The sequence below is a fragment of the Phyllostomus discolor genome, chromosome 13 (assembly GCF_004126475.2).
Source record: "Phyllostomus discolor isolate MPI-MPIP mPhyDis1 chromosome 13, mPhyDis1.pri.v3, whole genome shotgun sequence".
Taxonomy (NCBI): domain Eukaryota; kingdom Metazoa; phylum Chordata; class Mammalia; order Chiroptera; family Phyllostomidae; genus Phyllostomus; species Phyllostomus discolor.
This window is the reverse complement of record NC_040915.2, coordinates 14504788-14522760: the sequence shown is the minus strand read 5'-3', so window position 1 is coordinate 14522760 and position 17973 is coordinate 14504788. Positions and strand designations below refer to the sequence as shown.

The window sequence follows — 17973 nt, the reverse complement described above, 5'->3', positions numbered from 1 at the left end:
AGCATCTTAAGGAACAAAAAGGTTCAAGGATCTATATTTGATACCAAGTTACAGAGCTCCACAAATTAAGACAATTAAGACAGTAGGGCATAAGTGCAAAGATAAAAAAAAATAGACCAAAGAACAGAATACTGAGTCTGGAAACAGATCCCCACATACACGGTCACCTGTTTTATAACAAAGATCACACTGCAGCACAATGGAGTAAGAATGGTTTTTTCAAGAAATGATGCTGGACGAATTGGATATCTATTTGGAAAAACAACTTAATCTTAACTGCTACCTCACACTATACAGAAAAAACAACTCCGGACGAAATGCAGATCTAAATGGAAAAAATAAAATATCAAAGCTTTTAGAAGAAAATATAGGAAAGGTGTTACTGAAACTAAAGCTGCCACCTAATCCAATGTAAGGAACTTGGCTTTTTCCATGTCAAAATAACTATTTAACACACAGACATAAACATACATATATACACATGAATGCATATATTATAAAATATTCCATATATAACTTCCTATAAAACGTTTCAGTTTAATCAAATCATACTAAAGTCACATCGCAAGGAAAAATGTGCAAGTTGAATTAGCCCACTGTCATAGTAATTTTTAATACATGAATAAAACTGGTATCTACTACCTTCAAAGTTGAGGAAAATAAGAACATTTTATTTCCCCATTTCAAAAGATTTTTTACAAATGGAATCCAGGCCTGACTGGTGTGGCTTAGCAGGTTGGGTATCGTCCCACAACTAAAAGGTCACCTGTTTGATTTCTGGTCAGCACACATGCCTGGGTCACAGGCTAGGCCCCCAATTCGGGGTGCGTGAGAGGCAACTGGTGACTTTTTCTGTCGCACATCCATGTCTCTCCCCCTCCCTTCCCCTCTTTCTAAAAATAAATAAAGTCTTTAAAAAAATGGAATCCATCCTTAAGATCTCATAAAATTTTGAGTTTCCATGAAAAGTTGAATGACAATCTTTTCAAGTTTATTTAGTACATTCAGAACAAAAAAAAAATCCAATATTTGTTAGACTGTTTAAATTCATACATCACACGTTAAAATACGGAAAGTGAATACACAAAACAACGGCTGTGACCTCCCAACTCGTGTGCTGCATCCTGCTTCTGTTTTTCTTGTAAATGGACAATACACATAGTAAACATTTATCTAAAAAAAGCCATGTCAATTTAATAAAAGGGCAGAAGGCCATTTAAGCCATTTTAGAGATTTTCTTTTAAAAAAGTAAAAATGGAAAACTCCAGTTCATAAATAATAAAAAAAATTAACAGTTTTGAGTGCTTTATGATCTCGAAAAACCTATTTCCCTGACCTGGAACTAAAAGAGCTCACAGAGACCCAGGAAGTTAAGGTTCTTTTTTTTTTTTTTAAGGACTCTGTATAGTCAGATAAAATGCCACAAAACCCAAACACTTTATTCAAGAGAGAGTTCTTTGGGCCTTATTCTACAGTTTACCTTTCCTTTATACCCAATCTTAGGAGGTTTTGTTCTTTGTTGTCAGGCCCACAGCAAGATGAACCAAAACAAGAGGGGGGGGGGGGGGGGACCACAGGGTGACAGCAAAATGAGATGTGATCCCACAGCAAGGGGGGGGGGACTGGATCCTTGAGTCAAAAAGTTCTACAAATCTCAGTGAATCAAAGTATCACTACAATATAGAGAACACCTTCCAGAGACTGTTTCTGTTGTAATCCTTAAATCATAAAGAAAATTTCAAACCAGGAACGGCAGATGTCAGTGAATAAGGGAAAGAAGTGGTTGAGAAAGATTTCTGTCTAAAATGGTTTTAACTTTTCAGGAACAACTACTTATCAATATAAAGGACATTTATCATTAATAAAACAGGAATCCAATTTCTTACTAATCAGTTGAAATTTCTACTAATGCACTTAATGGCAGACCAGGGCTGAGGGTGTAGGCAGAGATCGTGCATAGGAAACAGCACTGCAATTCTTCCCCAAGTCTTGCTGTTGTCATCTTAATTTAATTCCACGAGACACCTTAGAATTCGTCCAAAACTGTAAATTAGTACTGTTAGTTTCAGATACTGACAAATAAAAGTAACTTAACTAATATAAGAAGACAGAGTTCAGAATCTGAAGCCAGAGTTGAGGTGAGAAATTTTCTAAGTTCCTCCTAGTTATAATGGCAACCTCAGGGCCACAGAAACTACCAACAGATTTTTTTAAATGCTTACTTGAGGGCATGTTGGTTTAAAAAGGAGAGAAGGGGGTAGAAGAAAAGGGGAGAAAGAGGGAGAGAGTGAGAAACACTGATGTGAGAGAAACACTGATTGGTTGCCTACCCACACATGCTCTGACTAGGGATGGAACCCACCACCTTGGTATGTGCCCTGATCAGGGATCGAACCCCCAGTAGTCTGATGTACGGGATGACATTCCAATCAACTGAACCACCTGGCCAGGGCAAGACGACCAATAGATTTAACCTCACATCAAATGAAAACAGCTGCTTGGAGGGCTGTTTGAAAAGATTCAGCTGTGGCCCCACGGGCCATGTACTTGCCACTCTGCCTCAGTTCTGTTCTAGAAAATGTGAAAGAAGCTTCATTAAAACTGGACAACTTTCAGCAATTAAAGCAGAACTGGTTATCAGGTAGCTCTAGTTACCAAAAGTCCTCAGCTATTGAGATTTTTTTCTTCTTCCCTATCCCTTTACATATATACGTGAAAATTAAAAAGATAATCTAGCATAATATGGGAAGACGAACGGAAAATTAAGGAGGATTTAAACCATAAGGAACATTTAAATTATGAGGAACAGAATGAAAGAGTTAGGAGGCTTCTAGTTTGTTTTTTTTAAAGAATTTACTAGCATAGCCCTGGCTGACGTGGCTCGGTGGATTGAGCTCAGGCTGCGAACCAAAGAGTTGCAGGTTCGATTCCCAGCCAGGGCACGTGCCTGGGTTGCAGGCCATGGCCCCCAGCAACCACACATTGATGTTTCTCTCTCTCTCTGTCTCTCTCTTCCACTTCCTTTCTCCCTCCCTTTCCTCTCTAAAAATAAATAAATAAAATCTTTAAAAAAAAAAAAAAAGAATTTACTAGCATAAAAAACGTAACATACTATATTCTACACCATAGGTACTAAACTCACAAAGAGCAAAAAGAGCTAATGAGGAAACTACAAAAAGAACAAAAATCAGGTGATCACCTGGTTCCCTAATTTCTAGTTCTTCTATACTGAGTCTGTCGGAATGAAATTGAGTTCCATAAAAAAGCTACACTGAAATGGGGTCTGACCTGTTTTTCTAAACAGTAAAATGAGTTTTTTCACCTCAGGCCATAAACTAAATATAGTGTCAAAGACTACTTCAGGGAAGCTGAAGCAAAGGTAAATACCAATCAACACACACCAGGCCGCAGCCTGGGGCTACGTGCATTCCAAGGCGCAGCCATCACCTCGCTGGTACCTACCTGCACTCTCGGCAGAGATGCTGCTGTAAGGAGGAGGGGCATCACCCGCAGCCTGTTCCGGCTCTCCAGGCTCTTCCTCATTCTGCAACTAAATAAAAATTTCATGTTTTAATGTAAGTACAAAGCCAGTTAAGACAGAAGAACCTGAAAACTGAAATAGCCTTTCTGGAAAGGTGGTTGTCAGTGTTTTTCAAAAGCCTTAAAAAGTGCAGATCCTTTACAAAGTATTCTACTCCCAGGAATTTATCCTAAGGAGATAATCAGACGGAGGCAAAAAGGTAGAGATACACAGGGTGGGGCAAACGTAGGTTTCTGTTCTGAGTACTCGGAACACAGACTTGGTTCTTGCATTATTATTTATTAATTATTGTATTGTTTTCCATACAAACAACTGTAAACCTACTTTCTTCCACCCTGCAAATGCCAAGCAGCAAAAATTAGAGACAACCTAAATTCCAATCATGGGAAACATTAAATAAATCACAGATCATCTCACAAAAGCCTACTAAGCAGACTAAAAATGAAAATGAAGAAAATTTGATGACTTGAACAGATGGATATTCATGCTACACTGTTACATGAACAAAAGCTAAATTTACCAAACAGTATGCGTCATGCAATTTGGTTCTGAAAGACCAAATATATATATATAATGGAAAGAAGGTCCAGAATGACAGACATCTATAGTTTACATGGTTTATCTTCAGGTGATAGGATCATATGGGCTTTTGAAAATTTTTTATGTATATTCTCAGTTTTTGTAATGAACATTTATCACTTGTATAAGGTTTAAGTTACAAAAATACTGATAATAATGTTAAGACAAAGACAAATCACCACAAACTGAGGTTCACCATCATAATTCAGTTTGTGAACAGAAATTAGATCTTAAATTGAGATATTTATGAAAACATGAAATTCTACTTAATTCTACATACAACCTCTGTCAATACATCTCAGCAACTTTCTCACCAGTCAGATCTACGGCTTAAGTGAGTTACTGTAACTCACACTGCAAGTGTGTCTTCCTGCCACTGCCCACATGGCTGGTCTACCGAATTCGTCTTCACCGAACAAAAACATCTGGTTGAATTTTTCCAGTGTGACAACAGACTACACCTCATTTAAAAGATAAACTGGTCGTGAATGGGAATCACTCTGTAAAGTAGCAGAGTACTCACTGGGGGTCTGGGTCCTGGCTGTACATCATCACAACACAGACAGTCCACTGAGCCACTCATACAACACCCCACCTCTAAACCACCTGCTACGAAGAACTCCATCTTGAATTCAGAGACAGAGAGCCTGACCACTCACAACATGAAGTAGAGCCCCACAATTCATTCAATTTTAACCAACCACCTCAGTCTCCTATCCCTATGCTATTCAAAATCAAAAGCCAATGAAACTTTTCTGATTAATGCTGCAAAGCATTCAATTTCAAATGAATTCCTGTGCCAAATCTCCATAAATATCTCTACCATCTGATCACATTTTTAAAACCCTTGTAATCTAATGTTAGACTTAAAGCATTCCCAAAATTATTGTAACCCAAGGTGAATTCTCCTTTTAAAGGAAGACATATGGGCAAAAGGGCTATAGTAAAGCCAATGTTTCTAGAACACTAAATCAGTTATTTAAATAGAGTGCCCGAAGCCATGGTTCACTGCAATACTTTTAACATTATCTGAAGCTCTGGAGAGGGTATTCTCAGCCTACTCCCACTAACGGTTCTTGTGCCCTGGGAATGTGCCCTGGGAATGTTGCAGAAAGGAGGGCCTGCTGCAAAAACAGAGGCAAAATGTTGCCTTAATACACTGTAGCTATTGACGGTTTTTAAACCTGGCTTTGATATCTTTGACCTGCTTTATATTTCCTGAGCTTGGTCAAATAATCATGTTGCGTCTGCATAATTTAGGTTTTGGAAAGCAAACTGAGTAAATGACAATTCTAAGAAATACAGAGGTCTAAAGAATAATGAGGTCTGATATGCCAGTATCTGCAGATAGGCTGCCTGTTTCCTAGCAACCTAGAAATGAGAAATTTGATCATCCCACACCAGGGTAACAGATAACAGAGCAAAGAAATTCCAACCGTCTCAGAAACCCCCATTTGCTCTTTAGTGAGCAAAAAAGAAACATTTGCAGGTGATATTTTCTGCTCCATAAAAATTTACCCCTTCAGAATCATGTACTAATATCCTTTCCAACTAAAAACAAAAACAGCAAAAACCACCCACTCTGACTACATACTGGGAAGGCCCCAGGACTTCACTGTACAGGTTTGTTTTTATAATGCTGTTAAGTTTAGGCTCCATTAAGAATGTGTTTAAAATACTACAATGTAGGAGGTAAAGAGGCCATCTCCTCCGAGAAGTGTTTAGTGACCACCAACTGCTAAACAACCGAATCGCCAAGTATACATCTTTTTACTCTTTGGGGGCACCCAAGGCCATGATTTGGACTGTCAGCCAAACAAGCCAGGTACACTAGTGGGGGGGCATGTGCACTATGACTGAGGTGGGGGTACTTGGTTCCAAAATGTATTTTTTTTTTTTAAAGATTTTATTTATTTATTTTTAGGGACGGAAGGGAGGGAGATAGAGAGAGAGAGATAGAGAGAAACATCAATGTGCGGTTGCTGGGGGTTATGGCCTGCAACCGAGGAATGTACCCTGGCTGGGAATCGAACCTGGGACACTTTGGTTCCCAGCCCGCGCTCAATCCACTGAGCTACGCCAGCCAGGTCGCCCAAAATGTATTTTTAAGGTTCCCTTCTCTGAGCGGGCGCACTCTTCCCCCCAACAGCCCTGGGGCTCGGGATCCTCAGGCTCTCCCCGGGGCTCTCTCAGGAAAGAGGTGGCATTGTCACTTTGGAGCTGGGACTGGAAAGACGCCCAGTCTCCTCCATCAACTGGGTCAGTGGGAGCCTGAGTACAACCCACCTGTCACAGAGCCCTGCAGGTGAGAGGCAGGACTGACAGTGGCGGCCCTCCTGCTCTCTCCCTGCTCTATGCTCGTTAGCTGGGGGATCCTGACAGCACGTAACTGTGACAGATAAGAAACACCTGTTGGGGCTGGGTTCTTTCGTCATGTTTTTTTTTAAACAATTCTGATCCATTTTACTTATCTCTGAATAAGTGAAACTGGCTTTTTCCAAAAAGAACTATACAATTACCTATGTATGCTAAGTACTACAGTCAGCACAGAACTGCCTAGAGCTATCTGTATCCACTGCTGAGGTAGGAATAATCCAGCAATCCGAAAACTCAGATGGGCTTCCCTCTATCGCACCCCCGGCTGCACCTCACTCCCACTTTCCTGATGCCCCTCCTATACCCTGAGCAGATTCCGTCACGGCTCCCCAGGAGAACCCTAGGACTCGTCCATGTTCCTGCTTTAGATTTATCACCATCTGCTGTCATACCTCTTGGCCTCGATCACCCTCAATTTATTGTTTAATATTTACCTACAAATGTGTGGTAATAATGCTCTGCCCTTTAGATATAGCCCAGAGCACATCTAAAATAACGGCTGTCTTCCTCTTACTACATCCCTCTGCGGCCTATCTGTACTGCTGCTATTAAAAACAAATACATGACTTTTAGCTAAACAATAAGGAATCTCCCATATATAACCATTCGTAACTCTAGTTACTAATAGAAACAAACTTGAATTTAAGAAGTTTAAAGACACATATCCTACAGATTTCTTATTTGAGTTCCCACCCCAGCAAGAAGACTTCCTCACTACTCCCCCCTAAGTAGTTCTAAAGATAATCTTCAATTTAGAAATGAGCTATTTTTAAGCAACAGCAGAGCCAGGGCTAGATTAGACCTAAGTGAGGAGCAACATTTACAACTGTACCAATGGCAGTACCTACAGGCACTTAAAAGTTTTTATTAGATTTTTCTCTGTTTACTACATGACAAAAAACACCCTACTAAACCAAAAAAAAGCCATAAATCCTTATAAACAAGAAGAGGTATTGAAACACACCACCTAATTCGCATGAACACAACAAGCATGTGGAAACTGACGCTGAACTACCCAAAATTCCATGAAGTACAAGTGCTTGCGTACCACTCATTACTTTTTTCTTGGCTGAGTCCTATTTAAACAGCAAGAAAATGCTAGGTTATTTTTAGTTGTATTTTTTCATTAAATTCATCGGGATGACATTGGTTAACAAAACCATACAGGTTTCAAGTATGCAAAATTCTCCTAAGCTTTAAATCCCTCCTTTAAGTGATTATCAGTAAGTCTTAGAAAATCCTAGACAAATGCCTAAACTCTAGCTTTATGTTATTTAACCACTTCTAATTTTAGAGTTAATTTATAAAACTTTTACCTTAAAATGCAATCTTTAAACCTCTCATTACCAACCCACTATTTCTGCACACTCTTTAAATCCTACCAAATGAGACAGTATAATTACCAGAAAGTAAACAGCACATGTATTTAGCCCAGGCTCTGCTACTGCAGGAACAACTGAGTCGGCTACCTTACTCTGTTGTTCAGAAACGGCCAGCATTTGTGAGCACTGTGAAATTTCTAATATATTATACAGACTGTAGATTTTTAATTGTATATTGACTGTAAGTTGTCATTCTAACATCACCAAAATTCTACTAATTGTTATTAATTAGGAGATGACACTTAATATAAGGAAAATAATTCTGACAAAGAGAATCTCAACAATAAAAAGACTGTAATTTTAAAAAGGGTAAAAAATTTAATAGTATATAAATGGCAGAATATACAAGATCCTCAACATCATTAGTCATCAGAGAAATGCAAATCAAAACCATGAGATACCACTTCACACCCACTAATATGGCCACAAAAAATTAAAAAGTAGCATAACAAGTATTGTTGAGTACGTGGAGAAAGTGGAGGAACCCTTCCACACTACTGGTGGGGATGTCAAGTGGTGTAGCCACAGTGGAAAAGTTTAGCATTTCCTCCAAAAAGGCTAACCAGGGTTACAAACAGATCCAGCACTCACACTACGAATTATATACCTATGAGAACTAAAAAGCCATTTTCACAGAAAAACACATATGTGAATGGTCACAGAAGCATTATTTGAAATAGCCAAAATGTACGTCACCTGACGAATGGGCACCCAGCACACGGCACAGTGCAGGCAAGGACAGAGAGGAGCAGTCCACCCTACCCGAAAAGTGTGAGGTGTGACTCGTGCCGCAACACAGACGAAACTCCAAACACTGTGCTAAGCAGAAGCCAGTCACAAAACCTGCATACTACTGTAAGATTCTGTTTCTATAAAATGTCCAGAAAAGGCATCCAATGAAGACAAAGTAGATAAGTAGTTGCCAGGTGCTCAGGAAGAAAAGGGAGAGTGACTGCGTCATCCAATGTGAATGCTATGTTGGGATTCAAGCTTCTGCTCTCCCCACTGCCTTTCTTCTGCCATAGCTCCCCACGACCTTCTTCTAGGATAGTCAGAAATTTGAATACTTCATTCAGTGAAATTTGACCAGGCACTGCTACATACCAGGACCACACCAGCTTGTGAATATTTTCCCCTAATCTTTCTGAAAGAACACTTCCATTTTTTTTCATTAATTTACTAGAAAGACTGGTCATTAATTTTAAGCCATAATAGTATTATTTAGGCTGCTAATTTTGGATGTTAAAAATGTAATTTGATGAGATTTGTTAAATGATGCTTCATGTACAATGATCAGGATCAACATCTGTCAACAAGGTCAATTTTTTTCACTAAATCTGCTGGCAGCGGCACTGTTCCTATATGCCATCGCATTGAAACAGCGAAGGAAGTAGCTTCTAAGGTGCACATGATACATACAGAACTGCCACGCAGACCTCTCACGCCAGCGAGAGATTATCCTGGGGCAGGGGCACCTGGAAGGGCACCTGAAGGGAGCTTTGCGTTCTTTCTTGATTTGGGTGCTAGTTAATGTGTTTTCAGCTTGGGAGAATTTACTGAGCTGCACATTTATAATTCATGTTTGTTTCTGTATATAAATCGTACTTCACCAATGATTCAGGAATGGGGGAAAGGAGCCTGTTGGAGAGTTAGTGATGCAGACCGTGAGCTCTGCAGACTGGGGCCTTTGCATGCTTATGGCTACACTCGCCCCAGCACTAACAGCAAGTGGCAGGTCACGGACACCTTCCTAGCGCATGTTGACTGAAGCAGGATGTGGAACTCGGACAGAAAACTACCTCAAGAAATGGCAGCTAATCTTAATGCCATCTTAATTTACCAGTTCACATTTATTAAAGGCAACCAACTGGCATATCCAAAAAATGGAATATTCTACACTAAAAAAGACAATGAAGTCAAATGTACAAACACTGGAAGTGATAGGGACATGCCTACAACCCAGGGATGTGTGCTGATTGCATGCGGCCCGCTTGGCTTTGCTAGACCATGAGCTACCAGAGCTGTCAGGCTGAGAAGTTCCAGAGCTATGCTTGCTGCCGTTGCTGCTGCCGGTGCAGCAAGGGTGTCCAACCTGTAGTCCACAGGCTGCATGCAGCCCAGGATGGCTGTGAATGCGGCCCAACACAAAATCGTAAACTTACTTAAAACATTATGAGAGTTTTGTGTGTGTGTGACTATGTGTTGCAATGTGTGGCTGCTCTTCCAGTATGGTGCAGAGACACCAAAAGGTTGAACACCCTTGGTAGCGCATGATAGGGCAGAGATTATGGTGGGACCAGTATTCTATGCAAGAGAGCCTGCCTTAATTTAGGCCTGGTCATGAGGTCCCCTTGTCCTGCAAGAGCAGAGAGCCAAGAGGGAAGTGCAGCAGGCATTTCGTATCGTTCCCTCTACCTTGTCATCACAGACGTTCTGTTTTGCATGTACTCAGCTGCTGGATGAACTCAGCACCACTCAGTGATCGCATCGGACCACGACTGACATGGGGTCTGAGGACATGACAGTGAACGTGGCTGGTGTCTTTGACCTCACCAAGTCTGTACCTCAGCCAAAAAGGACAATCAAAAACAGTAATTACAGGAAAAAAAGTAATTATGATATAGTTACAATTATAATGTTTCAGTTAAACACACACACTTGCCTCTTATCCCTTCCAAAACCCTCTTAAATGTAAATGCTAGTACTGTTTTGTTAATTTTAAAGCAAAATTTAAAAAATCCTGTTTCTCTCAACACCGATGTTTCTCTCCCTCCCTTGCCCTCTAAGAATAAAATCTTTCTTAAAAAGTTAAGTAAAATAAAAAAATTAAACACAAAAATTGAGCTATGTCAAAGGGACACAGGTGCCAACTGAAAGAGTTCCCATTGGCCAAAACTGAAAAAATTTGAACAAAATAGAGTAGCTTTGGACTGTAATCCAAAGAATAAAATAAATGAGCCAATGCTGATATCACTGAATAAGTACATTAATGAAGGAGACAAATGTCCCATGCATAAAATTTCCAAATAATTCACACAGATACTCTGCCCTCGATGAGGTGGTGGAGTATAACTCCCCAATCCTTAAGGGGGCATTGTGCACAGTGAGTTCTTTCCAAAGAGTGCAGTACGGAAAGGTGTGTGTGGCAGGGGGGAGGGTGTGTGGCAGGGGAGAGGGGGACTGTAACAGCAGAGACACCTGACAGATGCTACTCCAATCAGGCAACTGCAGCCAACATCAATGGCATTAAGTCATGCTGACCACGTGTGTTCTTGACAAGATGTGATGAAAATGGCACTTTGCTTCTATGGTCTTCTGCCCCCAAACCCACAACCCCGTCTAATCATGAGGAAAGCATCAGACATGTCCCAACTGAGGAACACTTTACAGACACATGGCCAACACTCCTGCATCAAAAGCAGGGAACATCTGAGAAACGATCGCAGCCAAGACAGGACAGCAGGTGTAATGTGGCGACCTGGGTGGGATCCTGGAACAGAGAAAGGAAGTTAGATAGAAACTGAAAATCTAAATAAAGTGTGGACTTTAGTGAACAATAATGTGTCAGTGTTGGTTCACTAACTGTCACAAATGTACCACATGGATGTCAAATGTTCCCAGGGGAAATTGGGTCCAGAACATATGAAAACTGTACTGTCTTTTAAATGTGTCTGAAATTCTAAAAATGCTTCAAAAAGTAAAGTGTATTTTAAAAAGTAAATATTTAAAAAATATACAGGGTCCAACACAAATAACACCCCCTTTTTATTACAAAATTTTTTATTACAAAACCATAAGCATGCAATTCTAGAACATAACAATACCACAACCAAGCATGCCATGTGACATTTTAGGTGAAATGTTCAAATTAAAACTGTAAGTTATTACACCCATATTATTGCCTCACCAACCACACTCAAGCTGGCCTCAGTTCGGCTGGTCCCCGTGTTTCAAAGCAAAACGAAAAGCCTGAAGAACGCACATCGAACATGAAGGAAGGGAAATCAAGTTTTCCTTTACCAAGTTACTGTTTGATTCAGTAGATGAAGAATGTACCATTGTACAAGGAGAAATGTTTCATTTTAAATGCCACTTTAAGCACTGAATGATAAAAATGGAATTGTTATTAAATAGAACCACTCCCTAAACCCTTGTGTTTCTATTAATAAACTATCCTATCTCTGGAAAGGCCTGCAGATAACATCAAGCATCTGATTAACTACTAACAGGACTGCATTACATGAATTTAAAAGAAAAATTGTCAAAGATTATACTAAATTGCTGGGCGGGGTGTATATAAATATGTATGTGAAAATAACTTCTTTAATTAGTCAGAAAATATTCTGCTAGATTCATTCTTAAAAATCAATCCGTATTTAGAGCTAGTATTTAGAACTTTTAACATAAGTGGTGTTGCTCAGAAAAAACAAGCCGGCCCCAGCGTTACAGCCGGATGTGCTGTGCGATACTGGACAGCGCGCCCACAAAGGCGGCCGTGGCACCCCACTTCTCTCCAGACTGCCACTGGAGGCAACTCTAACTGGATTATATAAAAAGCACAACCAGAGAATGTAAATTCGATGTATGCTATTTACCAACTGCCTAGGCATATTGGCAAAAATGACTGGAGAATAAAGACAAGACTATTGAGCAGATTTACAGCATTAATCTCTAATTAAGGTGTTAAAAGCCGCTTTATCTAAATGGGCATCACCCACCATTCCTACAAGAATATGGCTCCACTACAGTGTCCTCGTTCAAAGGCAACATAATAATAAACCATTAAGAAACCCAAGTAATTATTTTAAAGCCCTAAGAACGAATAAGTTAGAAGATGTCACTTGAATCTCTTCAAGCCTTTTTTTTAATACAAAATCACTATCATGGTGAAATTTATTTTATAATATAATTGAATATAAAGCAAGGTAATGTAATTGGTGTGTAGGATCAAGTTATGTGCAGACAAACTAGATTTCCTAAAGTACCTCAAGAGGGCCTTGATTTCAGCTCAAGCCTGGGAGCCCTGCCCTGTTTCCAGGGCAAAGACAGAATGATTAAACCAATTACATCTCCCTAACAAGTGGTGGAGCAGTAGGACCAGGCAGAAAATAAGAACGGATCAACAGTAACCCATCACTGCTACAAAAACAACACAGCTCCCCGAGTGAAACTCAGAGGACAGTTAGACCTGCAGCTCCAGCCACTCACTGACCCTGTTTCTCTATCAGTAACAGACTGCAGAAGTGCTCTTGTGATACATTTCTCATGTGACAATATCTGCTTAAAACATCGTACTATTATCTTTAGAGTCGAACACAGAAATATTTATCAATAAATGTTATCATTTCTGGATTTGCTTCAAAATGGTGGGAAGTATAAAAGAAACACTTGTTGCTGTTGAATATAAGTAATGGATTCATAAGGGTTATTATAGTATATTTCTGTATATGTTTTAAACTTTCACACTAAAAGTTAAAAATGCAAATAAATGTTAGGAAATTATGACTCAATAACAAAAAGCAAACAACCCAATTAAAAAATAGGCAGAGGAGTTAAATACACATTTCTCCAAAGATATACAACAGGCCAATAAGCACATTTAAAAGATGCTCAATATCACTGATCACTAGGGAAATGCAAACCAAAACCATAGTGAGATATCATTTCACACCCATTTAGGTAACTTTATCAAAAAGAAAAACAGAAAATAACAAGAGTCGATGCACACATGAAAAATCTGGAGCCCGTAGGCGCCGCTGGTGGGAATGCAAAATGGTGCACCCCTGTGGGAAACAGTACAGCAGGTCCTCAAAAAATTAAAAGCAGCACTGCCATATAAACCAGCAGGTCACTTCTGAGTGCATATCCAAAGGGTTTAAAGCAGGCACTCAAGAGACTTGTATGCCCATGTTCACAGCAGCATTACTTACAACGATCAAAGGATGAAAGGAAAGAAAAGGTGAAAGCACCCCAAGTGTCCATCTATGAAGAACAGATAAACAAAGTGCAGCGCATACATACAACGGAATATTACTCAGCCCGAAGACAGGGAAATTCTGATACGTGCCGCACTATGGACCAACCATGAGGACGTTATGCTAAGTGAAATAAACTGGTCATAAAAGGACAAATGCTCTGAGACTCCACTTACATGAGGTGCTGAGAGGAGTCAGAAAGAGTTTTCATAGACAGAAAGTGGAATGCGGCGGTCAGGGGCTGGAGAAGGAAATGGGGAGTTATCATTTCTAACGGGTAGGCAGCCTCAGTTGGGGAAGAAGAGAAAGTCCTGGGAACAGATGGTGATGGCTGCCCAACAATGTGAATGTATCTAATGCCACTAAACAGACTACACACTTAAAAATGGTTAAAATGGTAAATTTTATACATAGATATATGCCACAATCTTTAAAGAAATAATTTTACCCAGCTTCTCAATGTTCTTACAAACATTTTCTTTGATCATTGGCCATATAGGCCACAAAAACAGCAAAATAACCTTAAAATCTTGACATAACATTCTCAGGGGCGTTGCATTATATAATTACAACTTTTGAAACTAGAAAAATTAAACCACATGGGTACTATTTGGCCCTTCCTTCAGGATCCTGACTACATCTGAACATGAATTATGGTTTGGCCTACCAGAGATGAAATTCTTTCCCTTCTTCCACAATCCTGAGAGACCTATCCAAAAAGATGCCATTCCTACAGCTGCTCCACAGTGTCATCAAACTACAGTACCAACGTATCAGCAACACTCACAAGCAGGCAGCTTCTTTTGCAGGCAATGAGTGGAGTCTAAAACTTAACATTCTGCAATCTGCTTTTAAACCTGTATGGCAGTGTCATAATTGCCCACTCATACTGAATTCAAATCCAAATTTCTCAAAACATTTCAGGAAGTATTTGGCAAAATTCACGATATAGGCAAAGATCTATTCCAGTGAGGCAAAGAGGGCTTGAAATGGATGAATAGGAGCAACACTTAGGTATCTCGACAATGGGCTGACCTAGACTTTTCTCAAACGGTGCTTCAGAATGTCTGGACACACAGCCCCAGTGTCAAAAAGCAAAAGGGGGGAGGGTGGGTGAAGCCCAGGCTCTCTGTGCAGTCTGTCATGATGCTAAATTCAAGCTGTGCACATACTGCACGACCAATAAAAAGACTTCAAAGGAGAAAATTTCGTTTGCATTTATGAGTGAACCATGCAGTTTTCGGTGCATTTACTTCAACAGAAGACAAGCTCAATTTGATTAAACAGATCCAACAGAAGTCGGAATGGTCTTTTGTAACAACCAAAGAGTATCATGCTTCTATTAAGTTGCCTGGATAATTCACCATCTTATAGTTCAAAATATATATACTTTTTAAATATATGTATTCCCTGACCAAGCATTTCCACATCTAGAAATTTATTCTAAGGAAATAGATGGAGATGTGTGTAAAAGAAACTACAGTGAATGAAAAAAAAATTTAAACATCTTTAGTGACCAACACTGGGCAATTGGTTAAATTATGGTATAGCCATGCAATTACACGTTATACAGACATAGAAACATGAACCCATCTTATTACATCGTGTGCCTCTGCACACACATGTGCACGAACATGCACACACATTTGGGAAGGTGTGTCTGAACAAGACACGCTCGGGCACATGTGTGGGTATGTAAACATACATGTGTACACGCGTGCACAGCATGATCAGGGGCCCAGGGAACAGCACCTGTGTGTACAAAGATGTGCCCATATATGTGTATATGGGTACATGTATGTTTGCTAATGCACATGCCTGTATTTGCACCATGAGCCTGTGTTTTAAGTAGGTGAGTGTGTATTATCCTTGTAATCACTATTTAGAAGCTGTGACCTTGAGCAAGTTACTGAGCCTCTTGGAGTCGTCATTGTCACCTGCACAGTACCAAGCCCTGCCTCATTGGGGTTCTGTGAGGATTAAGTGAAATAACGTCTGTAAAACACCTATTACCGTGATCGGCGCATAGTAAATGTTCACAGTAAATCAATATTAGCCTTCCTTCTCTATACACATGTATACTGATCTACACTTACATATTTTACGGAGCTATAAATCCAGACATACACATCAAAATATTAACTTTGGTTATCTATGGAAGATAGGTTTTTGCTGTGAGGTTTTTTCTTTTTGGCTTTCATATTTTCCAATTTTTCTAAAAATATTATCTCGCTTTTTCACTCTGTTTTGAAGCTTATCTCTTCAAAATAATGATGGGCTCTCCCTGGCATACCTCAATTATGTGTATTTAAAGCTATTTCAATACCACACCAAGAAATGCATAATTTTGATACTCCACCAATTTTTTTTGTATTCTAGCAGTATGTGAGCACTACCTCACAGCTCAAGAAGATGGCAGCACAAAGAAAAGCCACAGCATTTTGCTTGTTTGCCTTATCCAAGGCAAAGGAAAAGAATGAATTAATCACACTGTGAGGTGCAGATGATTTGCAAACACCTTGGTGACAGTTAAGTGACACCTATCATTCATATTTTATTAAAGCAGAGAGGAACCCAGAGCTTTGCCCAAGGTCATACAAAAAAGCATGTGCCAGACCCCAGGCTGTGAGAGACCTAAGGACTAGAGTGCTTTGCCACAATTTGGGCGTGTTTATGAAACCAAGGATCTAAATTCTTAACCAGTCATTTCTGGAGTCCAGCTGAAGGAAGGAGGAAATGACAACACAGGGCTAACGACAACAAAATAAACCAGTTACTGGCCACACCAGGGTTAACTCGGATGTATTAATCATTGTTTTTCCTTATTTCTACAATACAGATAGAACATTTCACTTCATAGAAACACAACTGCCATTTTACGCAAATTATACTAAGCATTCAAAACACGACAGAACGCAGCTATCTGCGGTCCAAATCAACATCAATTACTAACTGGCTCAATTCCGACAAAACCCCTGCAGAAGGTCTCTGAATTTCCGAAGGAAACCAGGCTACACACAGTGGCGAGTCAAACAAGCAGCTCTTTCCCCTAGGGCCTCAACTTATAAATCATACGCAAGATAATAATCCAATCATCCCCCATACATTTCCTCCCCAGGTATGCTATTAAACCTCGTCGCACATTTCCAAGCTATTAAGGCACACACCAGGCACACGCCCTGCAGCCTCCCACACAGAGCGACATTTTGGGACATCATCAAAGTTGAATAGTGCCTTTCCCAAATTTACTGCAAAATGCAGGCTTGTCTCTCGCTTCATTTTTGACTTTTGTCTTAAAACGGAGGCGAGGGGGATGGGTTTCGAGACAGACAGGGCTGTGAAACCCTGAGTAATCGCATCTCCCTGCGGGGAGCTGTCGGCGGCAGTAGCAGCGATTTTAATCTTTTCTCTCCGCCCAGTTCTCTTTTCCATTTCATGCTTGATTTTTATTTTCCTTCCCAATGACGTCAAACCAAAGGTAGAAAATGGAAAACGTAATGTCCCCAGGTCGACGTCCCTGGGCGCTGGCGGATTCTGACTTGGGGACCCGTGCGCCGTGGGAAACGCAGGAAACGCGGCGGGGCACAGGTTTTTCCTCCGCCAGAGTCCCGCCCGAGGTCACGGGGGGACGCGCCCAGCCCGCGGCGGCCTCGAATCCGAGCCCCGGGCCCGCCCAGCCCGCCCAGGCCCAGCGCGGCCTGCCAAGCCGCGGCCTCGAGCTGGCCACAGGCCGGGCTGCAGAGGCCTGAAGCGGCCGGCGGGGAGGAGAGGGCCGGGGTCTCCGGACCAGGGCGGGACTCGGCGCTGCTCACCTGCTGGTACCGGCTGCCGCAGGCCGGCTCCACCGCAGCCAGAGCCGCCAACGCCAACGCCATGGCGCAGCCGGCCGCAGGGACAAGGGCGGACGAGCGAGCGAGCTGAACGAAGGGGCGCGGGCGCCGCAGCCGGGGAGCGCGGGGAGGCTGAAGGGTCACGCCTCGAGTGGGTCTCGATGGCCGCGCTGTTTCCAGGCAAGCAGCTCTCCTCGGGCTGTGTGCACGGCCGCCGCGGAGGATCCGACGCGGCCCCTGGGGAGGAGGCGGGGACCACGACGACGACGCTGCGCCGCCGCCCCGCCCCC

General features: G+C 41.2%; 1 protein-coding gene across 1 annotated transcript in view; it reads right to left on the bottom strand.

Annotated features, from left to right (window-relative positions):
* The window catches only part of NDFIP1 (Nedd4 family interacting protein 1), a 35656-nt gene extending 17683 nt beyond the window's left edge, over positions 1-17973 (bottom strand). Inside the window, exons 1-2 of the mRNA XM_028527982.2 lie at positions 17666-17973; positions 3463-3550 (exon numbers count right to left, since the gene is read on the bottom strand). Of these exons, the coding sequence (XP_028383783.1) occupies positions 3463-3550; positions 17666-17728 (151 nt within the window). The 5' untranslated portion in view covers positions 17729-17973. The remainder of the gene's footprint in view (positions 1-3462; positions 3551-17665) is intronic.